We start from the raw sequence: 20,204 nt of genomic DNA, 5'->3' as shown, positions 1-20,204 counted from the left end.
AATACAAAAATAATAGGCGTTGGGAGTTTGAAAGGGCCCAATATATAACACTCTTCTTTCCTGCCTGAATTCTGCCCAACTGAGAAATAAGGAAAGCAGAAAGTATCACATTTACTACTAATATAGCAGTTACTGGAGAATGTGGCTTGTGTCTGCAAGCAAAGGGGCTTACTAATATTGAACCCCAAAATTAGACTAACTTAACGTATACCATTATGGGTACAATTGGATGCAAAAAGCTTTCTCTTCTGGATTCCTAGCACTGTAAAACTTAAGGGGTAGAGGAGCAGAGAGGAACATACACTCTCTAAGGCAGGCCAGCTTCTAAAAAGGGCAGGGGCCCAGTTTACCCTTCCCAACTCACCAGTCAGATTGAGTCACTCCTCCCCACCTTCCAAAAAGAAAGGAGGGTGTTGGGGAAAGGCTGGGAGGATTACAACTATAAACTTTTTTCCACATGGAAGAAAAAATCAGGAGTGGAAAAAGAATTCCATCAGGCTCTTCCAGTGGTGTGAATATACCACATCTTTGCAAATAACATTGAAAATATGTGGACTCATACCTTCTTTATAGTGAAAATAAAATTATATGTAGACTCAGTCACTGGAACAAATATTTATTGAACACCATGTGCCCTTTATTGTGCTATATGTGAGACTGATAGAAAAATGAACAGGAAGTAGAGGGAATTCCCAGCTGAGCAGGATAGATTGACACACATAACTATCATAGAATTTTAAGCATATGCTCTATGAACACAGAGAAAGGAACAGTAGAGGAAAGCTTTCATAATTTATTACATTCATTCATTCATTCATTTATTTAACATCTACTATATGCCAAGCTCTGTACCAATGTCTTAGACCATGAGGATACAATGGTAAACCAAGTGGACAAGATCTCTCCTCTTGTTGAGCACATGGCAGAGACAGATACTAACAAAATAAAGCATGTAAGTTTGTAATTACAAAATAGAATCTGTGCTATAAAGGAAAAAAAATAAGGTGTTATAAAAAGAATAAAAATAAATTTAGATCACAGGGTAAGAGAGTCTTCTCTGAGGAAACATTTCAATTGAGATCTAAAGAATAGGGTATGTTCCACATAGGTAGGAGATAGGCAGGCAGAGTGGCTAACAGATAATTTGAAGAGAAGGAAGGTCCTTAAGTGGAAAAAAGCTTGGAGTGCTTGGGGGAACAGACTGAAGAAGGGACCACAACTGAAAATAACATCAAGGGAGGTGGTCAGAGGCCATACTTTGATAGGGCCGTACTAAGGATGTTAGGTTTTATTATGCTCGTTATGAAACCATTGAATGATTTCAGTGAAATGATTCAATTTACAATGGATTGGCCAGTGCAAAAGTTAAGGAATGGGGAGAAGAAGAGAGATTGTTACTGTGATCTGGGTGAGAGAGGGTGGTGACTAGAACTAGGATGTTAGCAATGGGGAGAGAGAATTGGAAGGATTCAGGAAATATTTTGCAGGCAAAAGCAACAAAACTTGGTGATGGATTAGGGTGGGATGCGAATGAAAAGATTTGTAAATACATCAAAAATGCCTGCTACGTTTTAGATTTGAGCAAAACCCATAAAACATGACATGCCAGCTGGGCCTTAAGGACTAAGTTAGATTTTTGTGCATAGAGAAGAAAGAAAGAAGTATGAGGTCCTATGGCATATTCAGAATTCCATAAATAGTATTCTGATGCACTAGCAGTTTAAGATATGTGATAGAATGCTGGGGTTAGCGGAAGGGCACAGATTGTGAAGACCTTTGAATTCTCCCATCCAAGTATTAACCAGGTCCGACACTGCTTAGCTTCTGAGATTAGACAAGATTGGGCATGTTCGGGGTGGTTTGGCCTAGACAAGACCTTTGAACCTCTGATAAGTTTTTTGTTTTGCTTTTTTGCTTATTTAATCAGGGCAACATCACTTCAGATCTATGTTTATATTAAACTGTTGGGAATTCAGGACTGGAGCTTAGGAAAGAGGGATTTGGGACAAATATTTGGAAATTATCTATATGTGATAACTAAAACCATTAGAGCATATGAAGAAGCCCATAAAGAGCATAAAGAAAGAAGATTCAATGATTGATCTTTAGGGAGCCCCTGCATTTAAGAGACAGGTAACATAGACCAGAAAGGAATGAGACAATATACAGAAACAGTGAATTTACAGGTAATACAACAGCCGTAAATTCAGATCTTTCAAAAGTTACTCTGAATGTAAATGGGCTAAATGACCCAATCAAAAGACAAAGGGTATCAGATTGGATAAAAACCAAGACCCATCGATATGCTGTCTGCAAAAGACTCATTTTAGACCCAAAGACAACTTCAGATTGAAGTGAGGGGGTAGAAAAGCATTTATCATGTTCATGGACATCAAAAGAAGCTGGGATAGATTTCAAACCAAAGACTAATAAGAAACGAGAAAGGACACGATATCGTAACTAAAGAAATTATATCATAATCCAACAAGAAGATCTAACCACTGTAAATATTTATGCTCCTAACATGGGAGAAACCAATTATATAAACCATTCAATAATAAAATTAAACAAACACATTGATAATAATACAATAATAGTAGGGAACTTTAACACCCCACTCACTGCAATGGACAGATCATCTAAGCAGAAGATCAACAAGGAAACAAGGGCTTTGAATGACACACTGGGCCAGATGGACTTCACAGATATATTCAGAACATCCCATCCTAAAGCAACAGAATACACATTCTTCTTGAGTGCACATGGAATATTCTCCAGATTAGATCACATACAGGGTCACAAATCAGATCTCAACTGGTACCAGAAGTTTGGGATCATTCCCTGCGCATTTTCAGACCACAACACTTTGAAACTTGAACTCAATCACAAGAGGAAATTTGGCGAGGACTCAAATACATGGAGGTTAAAGAGCATTCTTCTAAAGAATGAATGGGTCAACCAGGAAATTAAAGAAGAATTAAAAAAATTCATGGAAACAAATGAAAATAAAAACGCAACTGTTCAAAACCTTTGGGATGTAGCAAAGGCAGTCCTAAGAGGGAAGTATATAGCAATACAAGCCTTTCTCGAGAAACAAGAAAGGTCTCAAATACACAACCTAACCTTACACCTAAAGGAGCTGAAAAAAGAACAGCAAATAAAGGCTATCCAGCATGAGAAGAGAATTAATAAAGATTAGCTCTAATCTTTAGAGCATAAGTCAAGAAATAGAAACCAAAAGAACAGTAGAACAGAGCAATGAAAGCAGGAGCTGGTTCTTTGAAAGAATTAATAAGATTACTAAACCCCTGAACAGACTCATCAAAAAGAAAAGAGAAAGGAACCAGATAAATAAAATCATGAATGAAAGAGATCACAACCAACATCAAAGAAATACAAACAATTATAAGAACATATTATGCATAACTATATGCCAACAAATTAGGCAATCTGGAAGAAATGGATGCATTCCTAGAGATGTATAAATTACCAAAACTGAAACAGGAAGAAATAGAAAACCTGAACAGACACATAACCAGCAAGGAAATTGAAGCAGTAATCAAAAATCTCCCAATAAACAAGAGTCCAAGTCCACGACTGGATGATTTCCCAGGGGAATTCTACCAAGCATTTAAAGAAGAATTAATACTTATTCTTCTGAAGCTATTTCAAAAAATAGAAAGAAAACTTCCAAACTCTTTCTATGAGGCCAGCATTACCTTGATCCCAAACCCAGACAAAGACCCCAGCAGAAAGGAGAATTACAGACCAATATCCCTGATGAACACAGACACAAAAATTCTCACCAAGTACTAGCCAATAGGACCCAACAGTACATTAAAAGGTTATTCACCACGTCCAAGTAGGATTTATTCCTGGGCTGCAGGGTGGTTCAACATCAGCAAATCAATCAATGTAATACACTACATTAATAAAAGAAAGGACAAGAATCATGTGATCCTCTCAGTAGATGCAGAAAAAACATTTGACAAAGTACAGCATCCAGATTCTTGATTAAAACTCTTCACAGCATAGGGATAGAGAGAACATACATCAATATTATAAAAGCCATCTACAAAAAGCCCACAGCAAATATCATTCTCAATGGGGAAAAACTGAGAGCCTCTCCCCTAAGATCAGGAGCATGGCAGGGATGTCTACTATCACCACTGTTGTTCAACGTAGTACTAGAAGTCCTAGACTCAGCAATCAAACAACAACAACAAAAATAAATAAATAAATAAATAAATAAATAAATGGCATCCAATTCAGCAAAGAAGAGGTCAAACTCTCACTTTTCACAGATGACATGATACTGTATGTGGAAAACCCAAGAGACTCCACTCCAAATTGCTAGAACTCATACAGGAATTTGCTAATTCTCAGGATATAAAATCAATGCACAGAAATCAGTTGCATTTCTACACGCTAACAATGAGACTGAAGAAAGAAAAATTAAGGAGTCAATCCCATTTATGATTGCACCAAAACCCATAAGATAACTAGGAATAAACCTAACCAAAGAGGCAAAGGATCTGTACTCAGAAAAGTATAGAACACTCATGAAAGAAATTGAGGAAGACACAAAGAAATGGAAAAACATTCCATGCTCATGGATTGGAAGAACAAATATTATTAAAATGTCTATGATTCCTAGAGCAATCTCTACAGTCAATGTAATCTCTATCAAAATACCATCAACTTTTTTCACAGAGCTGGAACATATAATCCTAAAATGTGTATGGAACCCGAAAAGACTCTGAATAGCCAAAGGAATGTTGAAAAAGAAAACCAAAGCAGGTGGCATCACAATTCCAGACTTTAAGCTCTATTACAAAGCTGTAATCATTAAGACAGAATGATACTGGCAGAAAAACAGAACATAGATCAATGGAACAGAACAGACAACCCAGAAATGGACCCTCAACTCTATGGTCAACTAATCTTCGACAAAGTACGAAAGAATATCCGACGGAAAAAAGACAGTCTTTTCAACAAACAATATTGGGAAAATTGGACAGCCACATGCAGTAGAATGAAACTGGACCATTTCCTTACCTCATACACAAAAATAGACTCAAAATGGATGAAAGACCTAAATGTGAGACAGGAATCTATCAAAATCCTAGAGGAGAACACAGGCAGCAACCTCTTTGACCTCAGCTGCAGCAACTTCTGGCTAAACACGTCTCCAGAGGCAAGGGCAAAAATGAACTATTGGGACTTCAACAAGAAAAAAAGCTTTTGCACAGCAAAGGAAACAGTCCGCAAAACCAAAAGACAACTGACAAAACGGGAGAAGATATTTGCAAATGTCTTATCAGATAAAGGGCTAGTATTCTAAATCTATAAAGAACTTTTCAAACTCAACACCCAAAGAACAAATAATCCAATCAAGAAATGAACAGAAGACACAAACAGACATTTCTCCAAAGAAGACATAAAAATGGCCAACAGACACATGAAAAAATGTTCAACATCACTTGGCATCAGAGAAATACAAGTTGAAAGCACAATGAGATACCACCTCACACCAGTCAGAATGGCTAAAATTAAGAAGTAAGGAAATGACAGATGTTGGAGAGGATTCGGAGAAAGGGGAACCCTCCTACACTGTTGGTGGGAACTTAAGCTGGTGCAGCCACTCTGGAAAACAGTGTGGAGGTTCCTCAAAAAGTTGAAAATAGAGCTACTCTACAACCCAGCAATTGCTCTACTAGGTATTTACCCCAAAGATACAAATGTAGTGAACCAAAGGGGCACCTGCACCCCAAAGTTTATGGCAGCAATGTTCACAATAGCCCAACTTACGGAAACAGCTCAGATGTCCAATGACAGACGAAGAGATAAAGAAGACGTGGTATATATATATACAATGGAATAGTACTCAGCTATCAAAAAAATGAAACTTTGCCATTTGCAATGACATGGATGGAACTAGAGGGTATTATGCTGAGCGAAATAAGTCAATCACAGAACGACAATTATCATATGATCTCACTCATATGTGGAACTTAAGAAACAAAACAGGATCATGAGGGAGGAAGGGAAAAATAAACCAAGATGAAAGCAGAGAGGGAGACAAACCATAAGAGACTCTTAATCATAGGAAACAAACTGAGGGCTGCTGGAGGGGGTAACTGGGGTGATGGGCATTAAGGAGGGCATGTGATGTAATGAGCACTGGGTATTATATAAGACTGATGAATCACTGAACTCTACATCTGAAACTAATAATATATTATATGTTAATTAATTGAATTTAAATTAAAAAAGACAGGTAAAAGATAAAATGAGAAAGAAGCTTGAGGGGCGCCTGGGTGGCACAGCGGTTAAGCGTCTGCCTTCGGCTCAGGGCGTGATCCCGGCGTTATGGGATCGAGCCCCACATCAGGCTCCTCTGCTATGAGCCTGCTTCTTCCTCTCCCACTCCCCCTGCTTGTGTTCCCTCTCTCGCTGGCTGTCTCTATCTGTCAAATAAATAAAAAAAATCTTTAAAAAAAAAAAAAAAAGAAAGAAGCTTGAAAGTCATGAAATCCTCATGGATAATATGAAATAAAAATGCAATCATAAGTGTTTATAGAATTATAATTATATCTAATTATAGAGCATTTACTATGTTCCAAGCACTGTTCTAAGGGCTTTACATATATTAAGTCATTTAATTTTTTTTTAAGATTTTATTTATTTATTTGACAGAGATAGCCAGCGAGAGAGGGAACACAAGCAGGGAGAGTGGGAGAGGAAGAAGCAGGCTCCCAGCGGAAGAGCCTGATGTGGGACTCGATCCCAGAACGCTGGGATCACGCCCTGAGCCGAAGGCAGACGCTTAACGACTGCGCCACCCAGGCACCCCAAGTCATTTAATTTTTACTATAATCTTGTGAGGAAGGTGCTATTATGAACCTCATTTTATAGATGTGGAGATGTGGAACCAATAAACAAGTTAAATTGCTTGTCCAAGGTTACTAACCTAGTAAATAACAAAGCTGGGATTTTAAGGGGTTTGTAATATTAACCTCTATGCTTACTAGAACCTAAGGTTTATCATTTCCACCCTCTCTGAACTATATGAAAAAACTAGATCAGTCATAGTTATACAACCTTCTGGGAGCTTCATATGAATTAACCCAACCTTCGACTTGACTGTTAACCAGAGCAATATTCTACAAGTTAGCTGCCTTAACATGTTTAATTAAAGATTCCACACTCTTCAAAACAGAATCTTTTAAATAAATAAGCATCTTGGTATTTATAAACAGGAAATGACTACCTAAAGCAGACCATTAAACCACTGTGAATGTAAGTACTGGTTCTCTACACTAATGGATGGCATCAAGATTGAGCCCAACAAATAATCTGAACATGGCAGATTAATTTAAAAAACAGAATCATTATGAAAGAATTCCAATAATATAGACACTATAAAATATGTGTGAAATTTTCTAGTTACTAAAAGTAGAAACAATAAACTCATAGAAATAAACTAATATTAATTTTTTTATAATTGCTTTCTTAACTGGTTAAAGTTTAATAAAAGTAGAAGTACAATTATAATAACCTTAAAATAAAACTGGCTCTCAACTGGGGACAATTTTGCCCACCGCTCTTCCCCGGGGGACATTTGGCAATGTCTGGAGACATTTGTGGTTGTCAAAGCTGGGGGTGGGAGGTGCTACTGGCATCTAGTGGGTAGAGGCCAGAGATGCTGCTAAATGTTTTAAATTGCATAGGACTGCCCTCTTGCAACCAAGACTAACCTGGCCCAAAATGTCAACAGTGCCAATTTTGAGAAACCCTGCTATAAAAATGGCATCTATACCAATAGCAGTGAAACCTGAAAATTTAAGAAAAAGGCAACAGAATTCAGAATACATTTGAAGACACAGAGGGAAAAGAATATTCCAAAATTTAGGGATAAAACCAACCTAATTTTGGCCTTCATGATGTTGAATAAATGTCATATCATCTCTTGCCATTATTAGCTCCTTGTTATTGCACTAATCAGAAGGCTTATGGCCGTATTTCCTAAAATCTTTATATTCAGTACTTTGACTTGGTTCTTTATGCTTGAAATAACTTTTATGGAAAATACGAGTAAGCAAACTAAACTACACATACCAAATAATTTAAAGTGGGAACTGGTAAATATTGGCATTTCATTTGATAACTGCTAAAATGTAAAAAATGGACAATGTCTATAGACTAATGTTTCTTTCTATTCAAATTTCCTCTGTCACCATCTGTGAAGGAAAAAACACTCTCCAACAGACTTTGTGTGTTTAATTTTAACCCAGGGCAAATTTTTACGACTGAGTGATAAACCCACAAAACTGGAGTTCACATCAGAAGCTGTTATACTACTAACCATAATGATACCAGTGGGCATTATCATTTTTAAAAGTGTAAAAAAATCAATGAGCAGATTGTCATTACAGAAACTCATTCTGCATCACACATATCACCCAAGAGATTGATATTTCATGCTTATAAAACTTAACATAAAATTAAATTGCAAATATTTTCTCACAATCTACTAAAATTATGGCCTAAGGCAATACACTGTTAATATGAAGCATTTGTTCAGCTCTAGTGGACATATTTCTATATGATTTATGTAAAAGAAGGCTTCATTTGCTTCTCATAGATTCAGTAATGAGGCTTCATTCCTTATATTTAGCCCAGAATGTAGATGAACTTCTTTGAAATAAAGCCAGCAAATATAACATTGAATTATTAATAAACAATAGTAAAATTAACAAACTGAAGGTTTTCTCCTTGTGTGTATGACTACGTTGTTTCAAACACCAGCCCTTCTTTCATTATCCAAATACATAAAAAGCAGCTCAACATCCCATACAGAAAATACATTTCATTCTTTCAGCATAAAACAAATAGTAATAAATTTCAAGTAAAATAGTAAGTTGTGATTTTTTCCCCCTGAAATCTAAAACGATAAACAATTTCAATCATTAAAAACAAAGTTAGGGGGCGCCTGGGTGTCTCAGTTGGTTAAGTGTCTGCCTTCCGCTCAGGTCAGGATCCCAGACTCCTGGAATCGAGGCTCACATTGGACTCCCTGGTTGGTGGGCAGTCTGCTTCTCCCCCTCTCTGCCTCTCTATGTTGTCTCTCTCTCTTAAATCAATCAGTCAATCTTTTAAAAAAAAGTTAGGAATAACAGAAAGGAGAGTTGTGGAACCAATACTTTGTTTTAATCTATTGGAATGTGAATAACACTGAGTCCATGAGGTAAAAGAAAAAACTGATTTCAGTATTACCAACCCAACGCACTGTGAAACTTACATGTAGCACTTTTTAGCCAGTGAAGCGTTTTCTCATTAGCACATTTCACAATACACAGAAAAGGAGTTAACATCTTCATCTGGAACTTAAAAAATAAACAACCTACACAGTTAGCTTTATGCTGAAATCTCTTTGACAACTTGAAAAATTACCAGATTTTATACCAAAATATAATAGGGAATTCTTACCTTAAGCATTCAGCATCATTTTGAGGCTTTTCATTGATTTTTACTTTTTCTGCCTCTAGGTATTTGGTAGTACAAATTGCTTCATTCTTTTTATCTTCAAAAACTAAACAATTAAGAAAATGCTTACATTCTTTAAAAAAATAAACATAAGAGTTAACTTTATTCATTCATAAGAACAATACTCTAATTTTTGGTGCTTTATATAAAATGTATGCACTCATGATTCTTATTTTTCTACTTTAATATAGCAATTAAAGGCACAAAAAAGATCTTGACAAAATTCATGACATTAAAAATACCAGACTTAACACTGTTTATTTTAGTGTTCTGCCTATTTCTGCTTTATACCAATAATAACACTGTATTTCAATAGGTTAGTACAATTTGAAAGAATAATATGACCCTGTTATGTGTTTGTAACTATATTCATCAGCAAAATAAACTAGCTCATAAAGATAATACCTTTAAGTTTTCTCTGCACAGTAAGTAATTCTTGTGCTAATTCACTCTTTTGTTTTTGAAGTTCACGTAACTGGCCACTATCATGTTCCATTGACTTCACTTCTAGAAACAAATAGACAAATAAAAGCCATATTTTAACCAGTTAGGCTTTGCCTTGAATATGTCAGCAATTAACTTATTTTGTGTGTAGTAAACATTTAAGCAGCACATGGTCAACTTTAAACTGGTAAGAACAAAATTATACTTGATCTTAGCCAAAAGGCTTAAAAGTAATTCATACGGTCAATTTTAAGTCCAAACAGGCTTCCTTTGGCCATCTAGAAACTGTTTCTAATAAACTAGCCAGGATTCATTAAGCAACAATGAGGTACAGAAGAATTAGTTACTTGATGGTTAGACTACCTAGAGAGAATTCAAAATAATGTAACATCACTTAGTAAAACAAGCTTCCCAATGAGATAATAAGAAAACTTCATCCTTCATAAGTAAAGCATATTTAAAATGACATTGCACAGTACTCTCTATGGCTGCAAACTTCTACAATACTGCTGATTTTGCTGCTTCTACCTAGAATATCTTTCCTCTCTTTATCCCCACAACAAACTCTAATTCATCTCTTAAGATTCATCTCCTAATTTTTCAAAAGGTAAACAATAAATTAGGACACAAAATTTGTAACACATGACACTAAATAACTAGCTAACTTCCTTAATTTACAAAGAACTCATATAAATCAGTAAGAACGAAAATGTAGAAAGATGAACAAAGAATATGAACAGATTGTTCACAGGAAAATAAAAAGAAATTTAAGTGATCAATAAATTCAGAGAAGTAAATTCAACATAATGCAAAATCAAAGAAATGTGAATTAAGTCAACAATAAAAATAGTATTTTTGCTTGTCAGATTGGCAAAGATTAAAGTCAGTGTTAATGCCTAGATTGGCAATGGTATAGGCTAAAATACAAGAAAACAGTCACTCTCCTATAGAGTTGGTAGGAAAATTAATTAATTCAGTGCTTTAAGGAGTCTAATTTGGCATTAAGTCTCTTAATATTTTCCTCTGACCTAGCAGTTTTATTAGTAGATTTTACCACCCAAATATAGTCACAAAAGTATAGAGGGATATATACTCAGACAATTAGAGGCCTCCATTGATGGTCATGTAGGTTGTTTCCTGATTTTTATTCTTATTTTGTTTTGTTTTCTGAAATCACAACCAGTCCCTCCACCTGTGCACCATTTCCTATCTTCTCTGGGAACTTTACTTCTCTCTTGAATTTTCAACTCTACTTCTCCATGGGCTCTGATTCATCATCATTTAATATGTTCAAATATCTCCTGTCTCAAAAGACAGAAATGAAAAAAGTATAATACATGACCCACTAAAAGCCCTCCCCTGACCTCATATCCCCCTGGGCTACTGAACTTCGTCATCCAGAGAAACTTCACTTCAAGGCCTTGTGGGCGCTTATGATCACCATTTCTTCTGCTCTCACTGCTCAACCCATTACAACCTGGCCTCTGCCTTTCCTCACTTCCTACCTCTATCTGTTGCTTTCCCTAAAGATCATGAGGGACCTCCTATGACTGCTTCTTAGTCTTCGTGGTTGACAATTTGGCAGAATTTAACATGGGCTGATCACTCCCTCAAACACTCTCCCAAAGGTGATCTCCATCTCACACAGTAATGTGTCCTGCCTACCTTTCACACTCTTCACTGGCCTTTTTCTTCTTCTTGCTTTGAAAATCCTGGTATTCCTCAGGGTCCTATTATCTTCTTTCAATATATTTTTCTTGGGTGACTCCCGAATTTAACAGTTCCAGCCCAAATCTCCCTCGGAGCTCTTGACTTTTATACCCAACTTTCTGACATTTATACTCAAATCTGCCATTTGGTTAATTCCTATCACCCCCTCGGACCTCAGTCTGAAGGTCACTTGTTAGGGGAGATCTTCCTTCACTCCTAGTCCAGGTTAAGTTTCCTTATTATATGTTTTCACCTCATTTTATACTTCTCCTTTTGAAGCAGTCATCGATTCATAATTATCTCTTTCATACTACTGGAGACAGAGCATTAAACAAAACAAAGTCCTGCCATTACAGAGTTTAAAGTTTCATATGAAAATGTTATTATATACATTCAGACGGATGGGTTTTGTGAAAGTACAAAGACCAACAGTACTAGGTACTATGGAAGCAAATCTATTAAAATAAATCCATATTTCTGGAAGAAATGATACAAAATAGAGGGCTCCTACAGTATTTGTGGTCTCAAGGACTTTCTTCTTTACCACTTTTTTTGAGGAATAATTTAACATAAAGTACATCCACTTAACAACACACAATTCAATGAGTTTTGGCTTTCACATACACTCGTGAAAGCACCACCACAGTCAAGAAACTGTGTATTTCTATCAATCCCAAAAGCTTCCTCTGCCCCTTTGCAATTCATTCGTTCTGACCCAGGCAACCACTGGTCCACTTCTTGTCACCTGCCTGCTTGCTGTCACACACAGTTTGCACTGTATGTAGTATGTTTTATTTGTGTCTAGCTTCTTTCAGTCACCATATCATTTTGAGATGCATCCATGCTGTGTGTGAGCAGATTTGTTATTTTTTATCTCTGAGTATTTCACTGCATGGGCACACCAATTTTTTTTAGCCATTTACCTCTTAATGGACATTTAAGTTATGTTCAGTTTTTGGCTACTGTGAATGAAGTTACTAAAAACTTAGTGTGGACCCTAGAGTTTCACTTCTCTGGTGTATCCAGTTGTAGAATGGCTGGGTCATATGGTAAATGTATGTTTGATGTTTTAAGAAACTGCAAAACAATTTCCAAACAATTAATGTACCATTAAGTTTATATTCCCATCACTACCATATGAATTTCAGATGCTCCACATTCTTGCCAATACTTGATATGACCAATGTTTTTATTTAATTAAATGCATGTACAGTATATTACATTGTGGTTTTAATTTATATTTTCCTGATGACTAAAGATATTGAGTATCTTTTCATATGTTCACTGGTCATCAGTATATGCCCTTTTGTGAAGTTCAAATCTTTTTCCCCTTTTAGAATCAGTTTTGTTGTTTCTTATTATTAAGATGTAAGGGTTCATTATATTCTAGATAACAGTACACTAGCAGATATATATATTGGAAATATTTTCTCCAAGTCTGTGGTTTGTCTTTGATTTTCTTAATAGTTTTTTTTTTAATTTACTTGAAATACAATGTATTTTTTTTCTTTTACGGTTCATGTTTCTGTGTCCCATCTAAGAAATCATTGCCTACTCCAAGATGGCCAAGATTTCCTATTATGTTTTCTTCTGGGAGTTTCATGATGTTAGCTTTAATGTTTAGGTATATGTCCATTCTGAGTTAATGTTTACTATGGTGTGAAGAAATATTTAAGAATCATCATTTTGCAAGGGATGTCCAATTGTTCCAGCACCATTTACTGAAAAGACTTTCCTTTCCACACTGAATTGCCTTGCTATTTATGAATGCCTTGCTTTGTTGACAATCAATTGACCCTACATGTATAAGACTATTTCCGGACTCTTTCATTCCAGTGGTACCTATATGCCTATTTTTAAGCCAGGGACACATTATCTTGATTACTATAGCTTTTTAGCCAAATTTTAAATCAGGGAGTATAAATCCCTAAATTTTGTACTTTTAAAAAATGTTGGCTGTTCTAAGTGATTTACATTTCCATATAAGTATTAGAATCAGCTTGTCAAGGCTTAATAAAACTTAATGGGATTTTTACTGAGATTCTGTTGAACCTATGATCAATTTGAAGAGGACTGACCTATTAACAAAATTGAATTTTCTAATTCATGAATATGATAGATCTATTTATTTAGGTCTTCTTAATTTCTCTCAGCAATGCTCTGTAGTTTACAGCGCAGAAGTCCCTCATGTCTTTTGTTAAATTTGTTTCTATTTTGTTTTTTGATGATGTTTAAATGGTATTTTTATTCCATTTTTCTATTGTTTGCTGTTAGTATATAAGAATTCAACTGATTTTTTTTTTTTCTTTAGAGAAAGAGAGTTGGTGGGGGAGGGGTACAGGGAAAGGGAAAGAGAGAATCTTAAGCAAGCTCCATGCCGGGCAGACCTGAGATCATGACCTGAGCCAAAATCAAGGGTCAGACACTTAACCGACTGAACCACCCAGGTGCCCCTCAACTGATTTTTAAATATATACCTTGTATCCTATAACCTTACCATATTGACTTACTATTTTAGTAATTGTTTTGTAAATTCCTTATAATTTTCTATGTAAACAGTCATGTAATCTATAAATAGAGGCAATTTTATTTTGTCTCATTGAAATGGCTAAAATGGCTAGAACATCCAGAGCTGTACTGAATGGAAGTGATAAGAATGGGCATCCTTGCCTTATTCTCAATCTTTGTGGGGAAAGTATTTAATACATCACCATTTCGAATAATATTAGTATCCAATATTTCACCATTAAGTGTAATATTAGCTGTAGACTTTTCAAACAAGTTCTTTATCTGGTCGAGAAAGTTCCCTTCTATTCCTGGTTTTCTAAGAGTTATATAGGATTGTATAGATCCATTTACCAATCCTCTTTTCCAGTCCTTGATGTGATAGCTGTCATATATGCATATGGTATGCATATACAAATTGCCTCTGCATACATTATAAATTCCACAAGACAATATATTATTTGCTTTAATCAATCATAGCTATCTTTTAAAGTTAAGAGAAAAAATAGGTATTTATAAATATCCACATATTTGCCATCTCTGTTTATTTTGTTTCATTAAACACGATCCAAGTTTCTCTCTGTTATCATTTTGCTTCTACATGGAGGAGTTCCTTTAGAATTTGTCATTCAGGCATGATGGCAATGGATTCCCTTAATTTTTATCTGAAAATGTCTTTTTTAAACTTAATTTTTGAAGGATATTCTCACTGGATATGGACAATTTTCTTTCAACACCTCCAAGATGTTATTCCACTGTCTTCTTGACTTTATAATTTCTAGTGACAGGTGCATAGTCATTAAGGTTATTGTTGCCTGTTTTCAAGATTTTCTCTCTCTCTTTGGCTTTTTAATAGTTTGACTATTATTAAGTGGCTAGGCATGGATTTTTTCGAATTTTTCCTATTTGGGTTTGCTGATCTTGAATCTGCAAATTAATGTCTTTTAGAAAATTTAAGAAATTTTCTGCCATGATTTCTTGAAATATATTTTCTGTCAATTCTCTTTCTTTTCCTTCAAAGACTCCAGTTCCTTGAATGTTAGACCTTTTAAAATTGTTCCCCAGGTCCCTAAGTTTCTAATTTTTTGTTTCATTTAATTTTTAAAAAATTTTTCCTCTCTTTTTCAGATTGAATAATTTCTATTGATCTATCTTCATGTTCATGGGCTCTTCTATCAGTTCCATTCTGGTATTAAGCTCATTCAGTGACATTTTTATTTCAGATAATGTATTTTTCAGTTCTAATATATTTTTTCTTTTTTTTTTTACACTTTCTATTTCTCCACTGAGATTAACTATCTTTTCATCTTTTGCAAGTGTATCTTCCTTAACTCACTGAGCATAGCTCAATAATAGCTGCTATAAGGTATTTGATAATTCCAATATCTAGATCACTGTGTTTTTGGCATCTCATGGTTTTCTTTTGACACCAGGTCACATTTCACCAATTCTTCAGGGGTCAAGTAATTTTGGATTACATCCTGAACATTGTGAATGTCATGTTGTGGAGACTTTGGATTTTTTTTGATAATAGCCATTCTAATGGGTGTGAAGTGGTATTTCTTTGCGGGTTATATTTTATTTAGATTTTATTTTATTTGAGAGAAAGAGAGAGAGAGAGAGAGAGAGAGAGCATGAGCAGAGTGAGGGGCTGAGGGAGAAGCAGACGTTCCACTGAGCAGGGACCAGATGTGGGGCTTAATCCTGGGACTCCGGGATCATGACCTGAGCAGATGCTTAACCAACTGAGCGACCCAGGTGCCCTCTCTTTGTGGTTTTGGTTTCCATTTCTCCAATGACTACTGATGTGGAACACCTTTTCATGTGCTTATTGGCCATATCTTTGGAGAAATGTTTATTCAAGTCCTTTGTCCATTTTTTAACTGAGTTATTTTTTTGGTGTTGAGTTGTAGTTCTTCATATATTCTGGACATTAGAAGCACCTGGCTGGCTCAGTTGGTAGAGCATATGACTCTTGATCTTGGGGTTGTGAGTTGAAGCCCTCCACTGGGTGCAGAGACTACTTAAAAAATACTCTGGATATTAATCCCTTATCAAAGATATGATTTGCAAATATTTTCTTCCATAAAAAACACAACACATTCTTTCTGTGAGCTGTGTTTTTACTGTCTTGACAGTGTCCTTTGATATACAAAAGATCTTAATTTTAATGAAATACAATTTACCTATTTTTTCTTTTGTTGCCTGTGTTTTTGATATCCAAGAAATCATCTCCAAATCTAATATGAAGTGTTTCCTATATGATTTCTTCTAAGAGCTTTATTTACTTCTTAAGTTTAAGACTTTCATCTGTTTTTAGCTAATTTTTGTATATCGTGTAAGATAAGGGTCCAACTTCATTTTTTTGTATGTGGTATGCAGTTTTCCCAGCTCCATTTTTTGAAAAGACTATCCTTTCCCATTGAATAGTCTTGGCACTCTTATAAAAAAATCATTTGACCACATACATGAGGGTTTATATTTGAGCTCTCTATTCTATCCTGATTTTCTATATGTCTGTCCTTATTCTAGTACCACACTGTTTTGATTACTTTGGCATTTTAGTAAGTTTTGAAATCAGGACGTGTGAGTCCTCCAACTTTGTTCTTCTTTTTCAAGATAGTTTTGGCTCTTTGGGATCCTTTGGGATTTCATATGAATTTTGGGATGGGTTTTCTCAATGCTGTTAAGATTTTGATAGAGATTACACTGAATCTGTACATCATTTTGGGTAATAATGTCATCTTAACAATAATAAGTTTTCCAATCCATGAACATGGGATGTCTTTCCACTTACATGGGTGTTCTTTAATTTCTTTGAGCAACGTTTTATATAGTTTTCAATGTATAAGTCTTTTACCTCCTTGGTTAAGTTTATTCCTAAGTATTTTATTCTTTTTGATACTGTTATAAATGGAATTTAAAAAATTTTTTCCTCTTTGAATCACTAATTATTGCCCATACATAGAAATGCAACTTATTTTTGTGTGTTGATTTTGTATACTGCAACTTTGCTACATTTATTTATTAGTTCTAGCAGGGTTTTTTTGTGGTATCCTTAGGTGTTCTATATATAAGAGCGTATCATCTGGGGACAGAGACAATTTTACTTTTTCCTTTCCAATGTAGATGTTTTTATTTCTTTTTCTTGCCTAATTGATTTGGCTAAAATTTCTAATACTAAGTTGGATTGAAGTGGTGATATCTATGACTTTTTGCAGAAAGTTAGTTTTAAAGTATGTACCTATGTAACTTTGTATTCTAACTTGTTATTGAAAATACACATCAATATCACCTAAGGGATTTTTTAAAAAGTTATGTTCCCTATCCTCTCCCACAGATTCTGATTCAATAAGTCTTGAATGAGATTCAAGCATATAATATTTTTTAAAGCTTTCCAGATTGCGTGCCTCTGTCCTACACTCTCTAGCCAAAGTAATTTATCTCTGAGAACCTTATTTCCTTCATCTATGAAATGAGACTAAAAAGTATAATCCCCACATTTTTTGAGGGCTTAATTATGTTGCAGGCAGCATTCTATGTACTTCAGCATTATTTCATTGAATCCTCACAACTACCTTTGTAAAGGTCATTACAACTAACCCCCAACTTTACAGATGGGGAAACTGAACCAAAGAAAAGTTTAGCATCTTTCCCCAAATCACACAACTATTAAATGGTAAAATTAAGATTTAAATGAAATTAACATGACATTAGCATTCATAATCTTTAGGATGGTGGTCATTATATAGTATAAGCCTGATGAATAATACTTAAAATAGCAGTTGTCATATGCAAAGCAAAACAATAAATTATTCATACTGATAGCTCCAAGTCAATAAAAAAGTTAAATGTTTTTATTATTCACCATTTACTAAAGGCATCAAAGTAACAGTACATTTTAGAAAGGCTTCCATTAAAAACTAATTTCCATTTAATATCATTTATGTTTTCATTCTCTACTTCCTCAACTCCCACTGACTCCAATCTATTACTACCAGTCTTGTTCTACTGCACTACTCTATGCTACTGCACTTGACATCTTCTGATTGTCAAATTAATATCATATTTTGTTTTCCACTAATTTGAGGAAAACATATTTCTTTTGGTTTCTAAAATATTACTCTCTGCTGATTCTCCTCTTGCCCTCTTTGACTACTCTGTCCCATTCTTTTTCTTTCTTTCCCTAAATGTAATGCTTTCCCAGTTTCTGGTTTTGGTTTTTGCTCCTCATCTATGTTCCTTCTACACGTTTTCTCTGAATGATGTCACCAACTCCTCTGGATTCAGTCCCAAACCTAATGCTCTAGCTCTGAACTCTCCTACCAGCTTCACAACCAAATCTTCCCCTGCCACCTGGGCATCTTCCCCTGTATATTCCATAGACATCTCCTACTAAAAATACCTGAAATAAAACTCAATCATTTTGTCTAGAAAAGGCTATAGTTCCAACAGGCTTCTCTACCTCTGCTCTTCCTCCTGGTACCATATTCTACCCAATCTCTGACATATGAAAACTATAATTCATCCCTCACTTTCTCTATTTTTATTCACATTAATCAGTGATAAAGTCCTATCATTATTCTTAAAAATCTCTTTAATATGCCCTCTCTTCTCTTTGGCAATTTCTTTAGTTCAGGATCTTATCACAGATTGCAATAACCTGCAGGCTAGGGTTCCTGAAATGAAATTTTCCCCACCCCACTGTGTAACCTTGTTTCCTAGTTTAAATTGTACTGATGGTAAAATGGGGATCATTGCACCAGTCCTACCCCTATTATAGCTTCTATCACATTGTACTATAAATATCTGCTTACATATTTGATTCCTCCACTTTTTAGTTTTATATTCCCATGACCTAGAACAATGCCTATCACATACCAGAGAGTAATAGATATTTGTTTATTGAATGAATGACTAAATGCTCATGTCACACCTACTACTAAAGAACTTGAGACTGTTCACAATAAAAGATACATTTCCATTAGGATAATTAAGATAAAGGTAAAAGAATAGCTATGGAATAGCCAATTTACTTATGAAAATGTTAAATTTCTGGAAAATTCATTTGTTCAAAATAAGTTATTTTCATTGATGACAGATAAATGAGGTGGGACTATATACTCATACCTCTCTTCAAAATGTTTGCCTGGTTTTCTAAGTCAGATATTTCCATCTTGACATTTTCTTTTATCAAAAGCTTTCTTTTCTTTGTTACTTCATACTCATTATTGAAGTCTGTAATTTCCTTAATAAATTTTTCTTCCTCCTCTGTTACTTTTTTCTTTGTAGCCCCCTGAAAAACAGAAACAAAAGATTAAATACAGGTGTTAATTGTAATTTTTCTCTGGTGATTTAAAATGCAATCATTTGGAATTATTAACAACAAAAATATAAAATTATACTTCCTGGTGTTATCACAAAAATGTGTTATTCCCCCAGCAATATTAATAAAAAAGTGAAGTTATTACATACTAATAACCAACTATTTCCACATGAAAGTTTCATCCTTAATGTTTTGGGAGTATTGAGATAGAAATTCTACTACTTATCATTATATCTGTGTTTATTTATGTATTAAACTTACAGCCATAGCTGCCATTTTGTCATTGCAATATAAAATTGAGTAAAATATTAAATGTCCAAAGGAATTACTCAAAGGAATTACTGCTATAGAAAAAACAAAGAAATCCAAGGAAATCTTTTAAGATACAAAGGAGGTAAAATTATATATTTATTTCCAATTCAGTGCTATAAGATAGTTTACATTTTATGAAACATCAATATGAAGAAGAAATAAGAATTTCCCAAAACTCTGAGCAATGATAGAACCTAAATATAACTGTATTTTTCTATTTTTTCTAAGAAATATCAACTAATTGTGAACAAGAAACTGGCCATGTCATGCATAAGCACAAAGTCTGTTGGTTCTGACTTCAGATAAATATTTTTAATATTTTAAACTGTATTTTCTTTGAAATGTCAATTAATTATAA

General features: G+C 34.7%; 1 protein-coding gene across 1 annotated transcript in view; it reads right to left on the bottom strand.

Annotated features, from left to right (window-relative positions):
• The window catches only part of CCDC172 (coiled-coil domain containing 172), a 53,891-nt gene that overhangs the window by 9,365 nt on the left and 24,322 nt on the right, over positions 1-20,204 (bottom strand). Inside the window, exons 4-6 of the mRNA XM_002917528.1 lie at positions 19,339-19,504; positions 9,955-10,056; positions 9,493-9,595 (exon numbers count right to left, since the gene is read on the bottom strand). Coding sequence (XP_002917574.1) covers positions 9,493-9,595; positions 9,955-10,056; positions 19,339-19,504 — 371 coding nt within the window. The remainder of the gene's footprint in view (positions 1-9,492; positions 9,596-9,954; positions 10,057-19,338; positions 19,505-20,204) is intronic.

The sequence above is a fragment of the Ailuropoda melanoleuca genome, chromosome 6 (genome assembly GCF_002007445.2).
Source record: "Ailuropoda melanoleuca isolate Jingjing chromosome 6, ASM200744v2, whole genome shotgun sequence".
Taxonomy (NCBI): domain Eukaryota; kingdom Metazoa; phylum Chordata; class Mammalia; order Carnivora; family Ursidae; genus Ailuropoda; species Ailuropoda melanoleuca.
The sequence above is the reverse complement of the archived record's forward strand: the minus strand, read 5'-3'. Positions and strand labels throughout refer to the sequence as shown.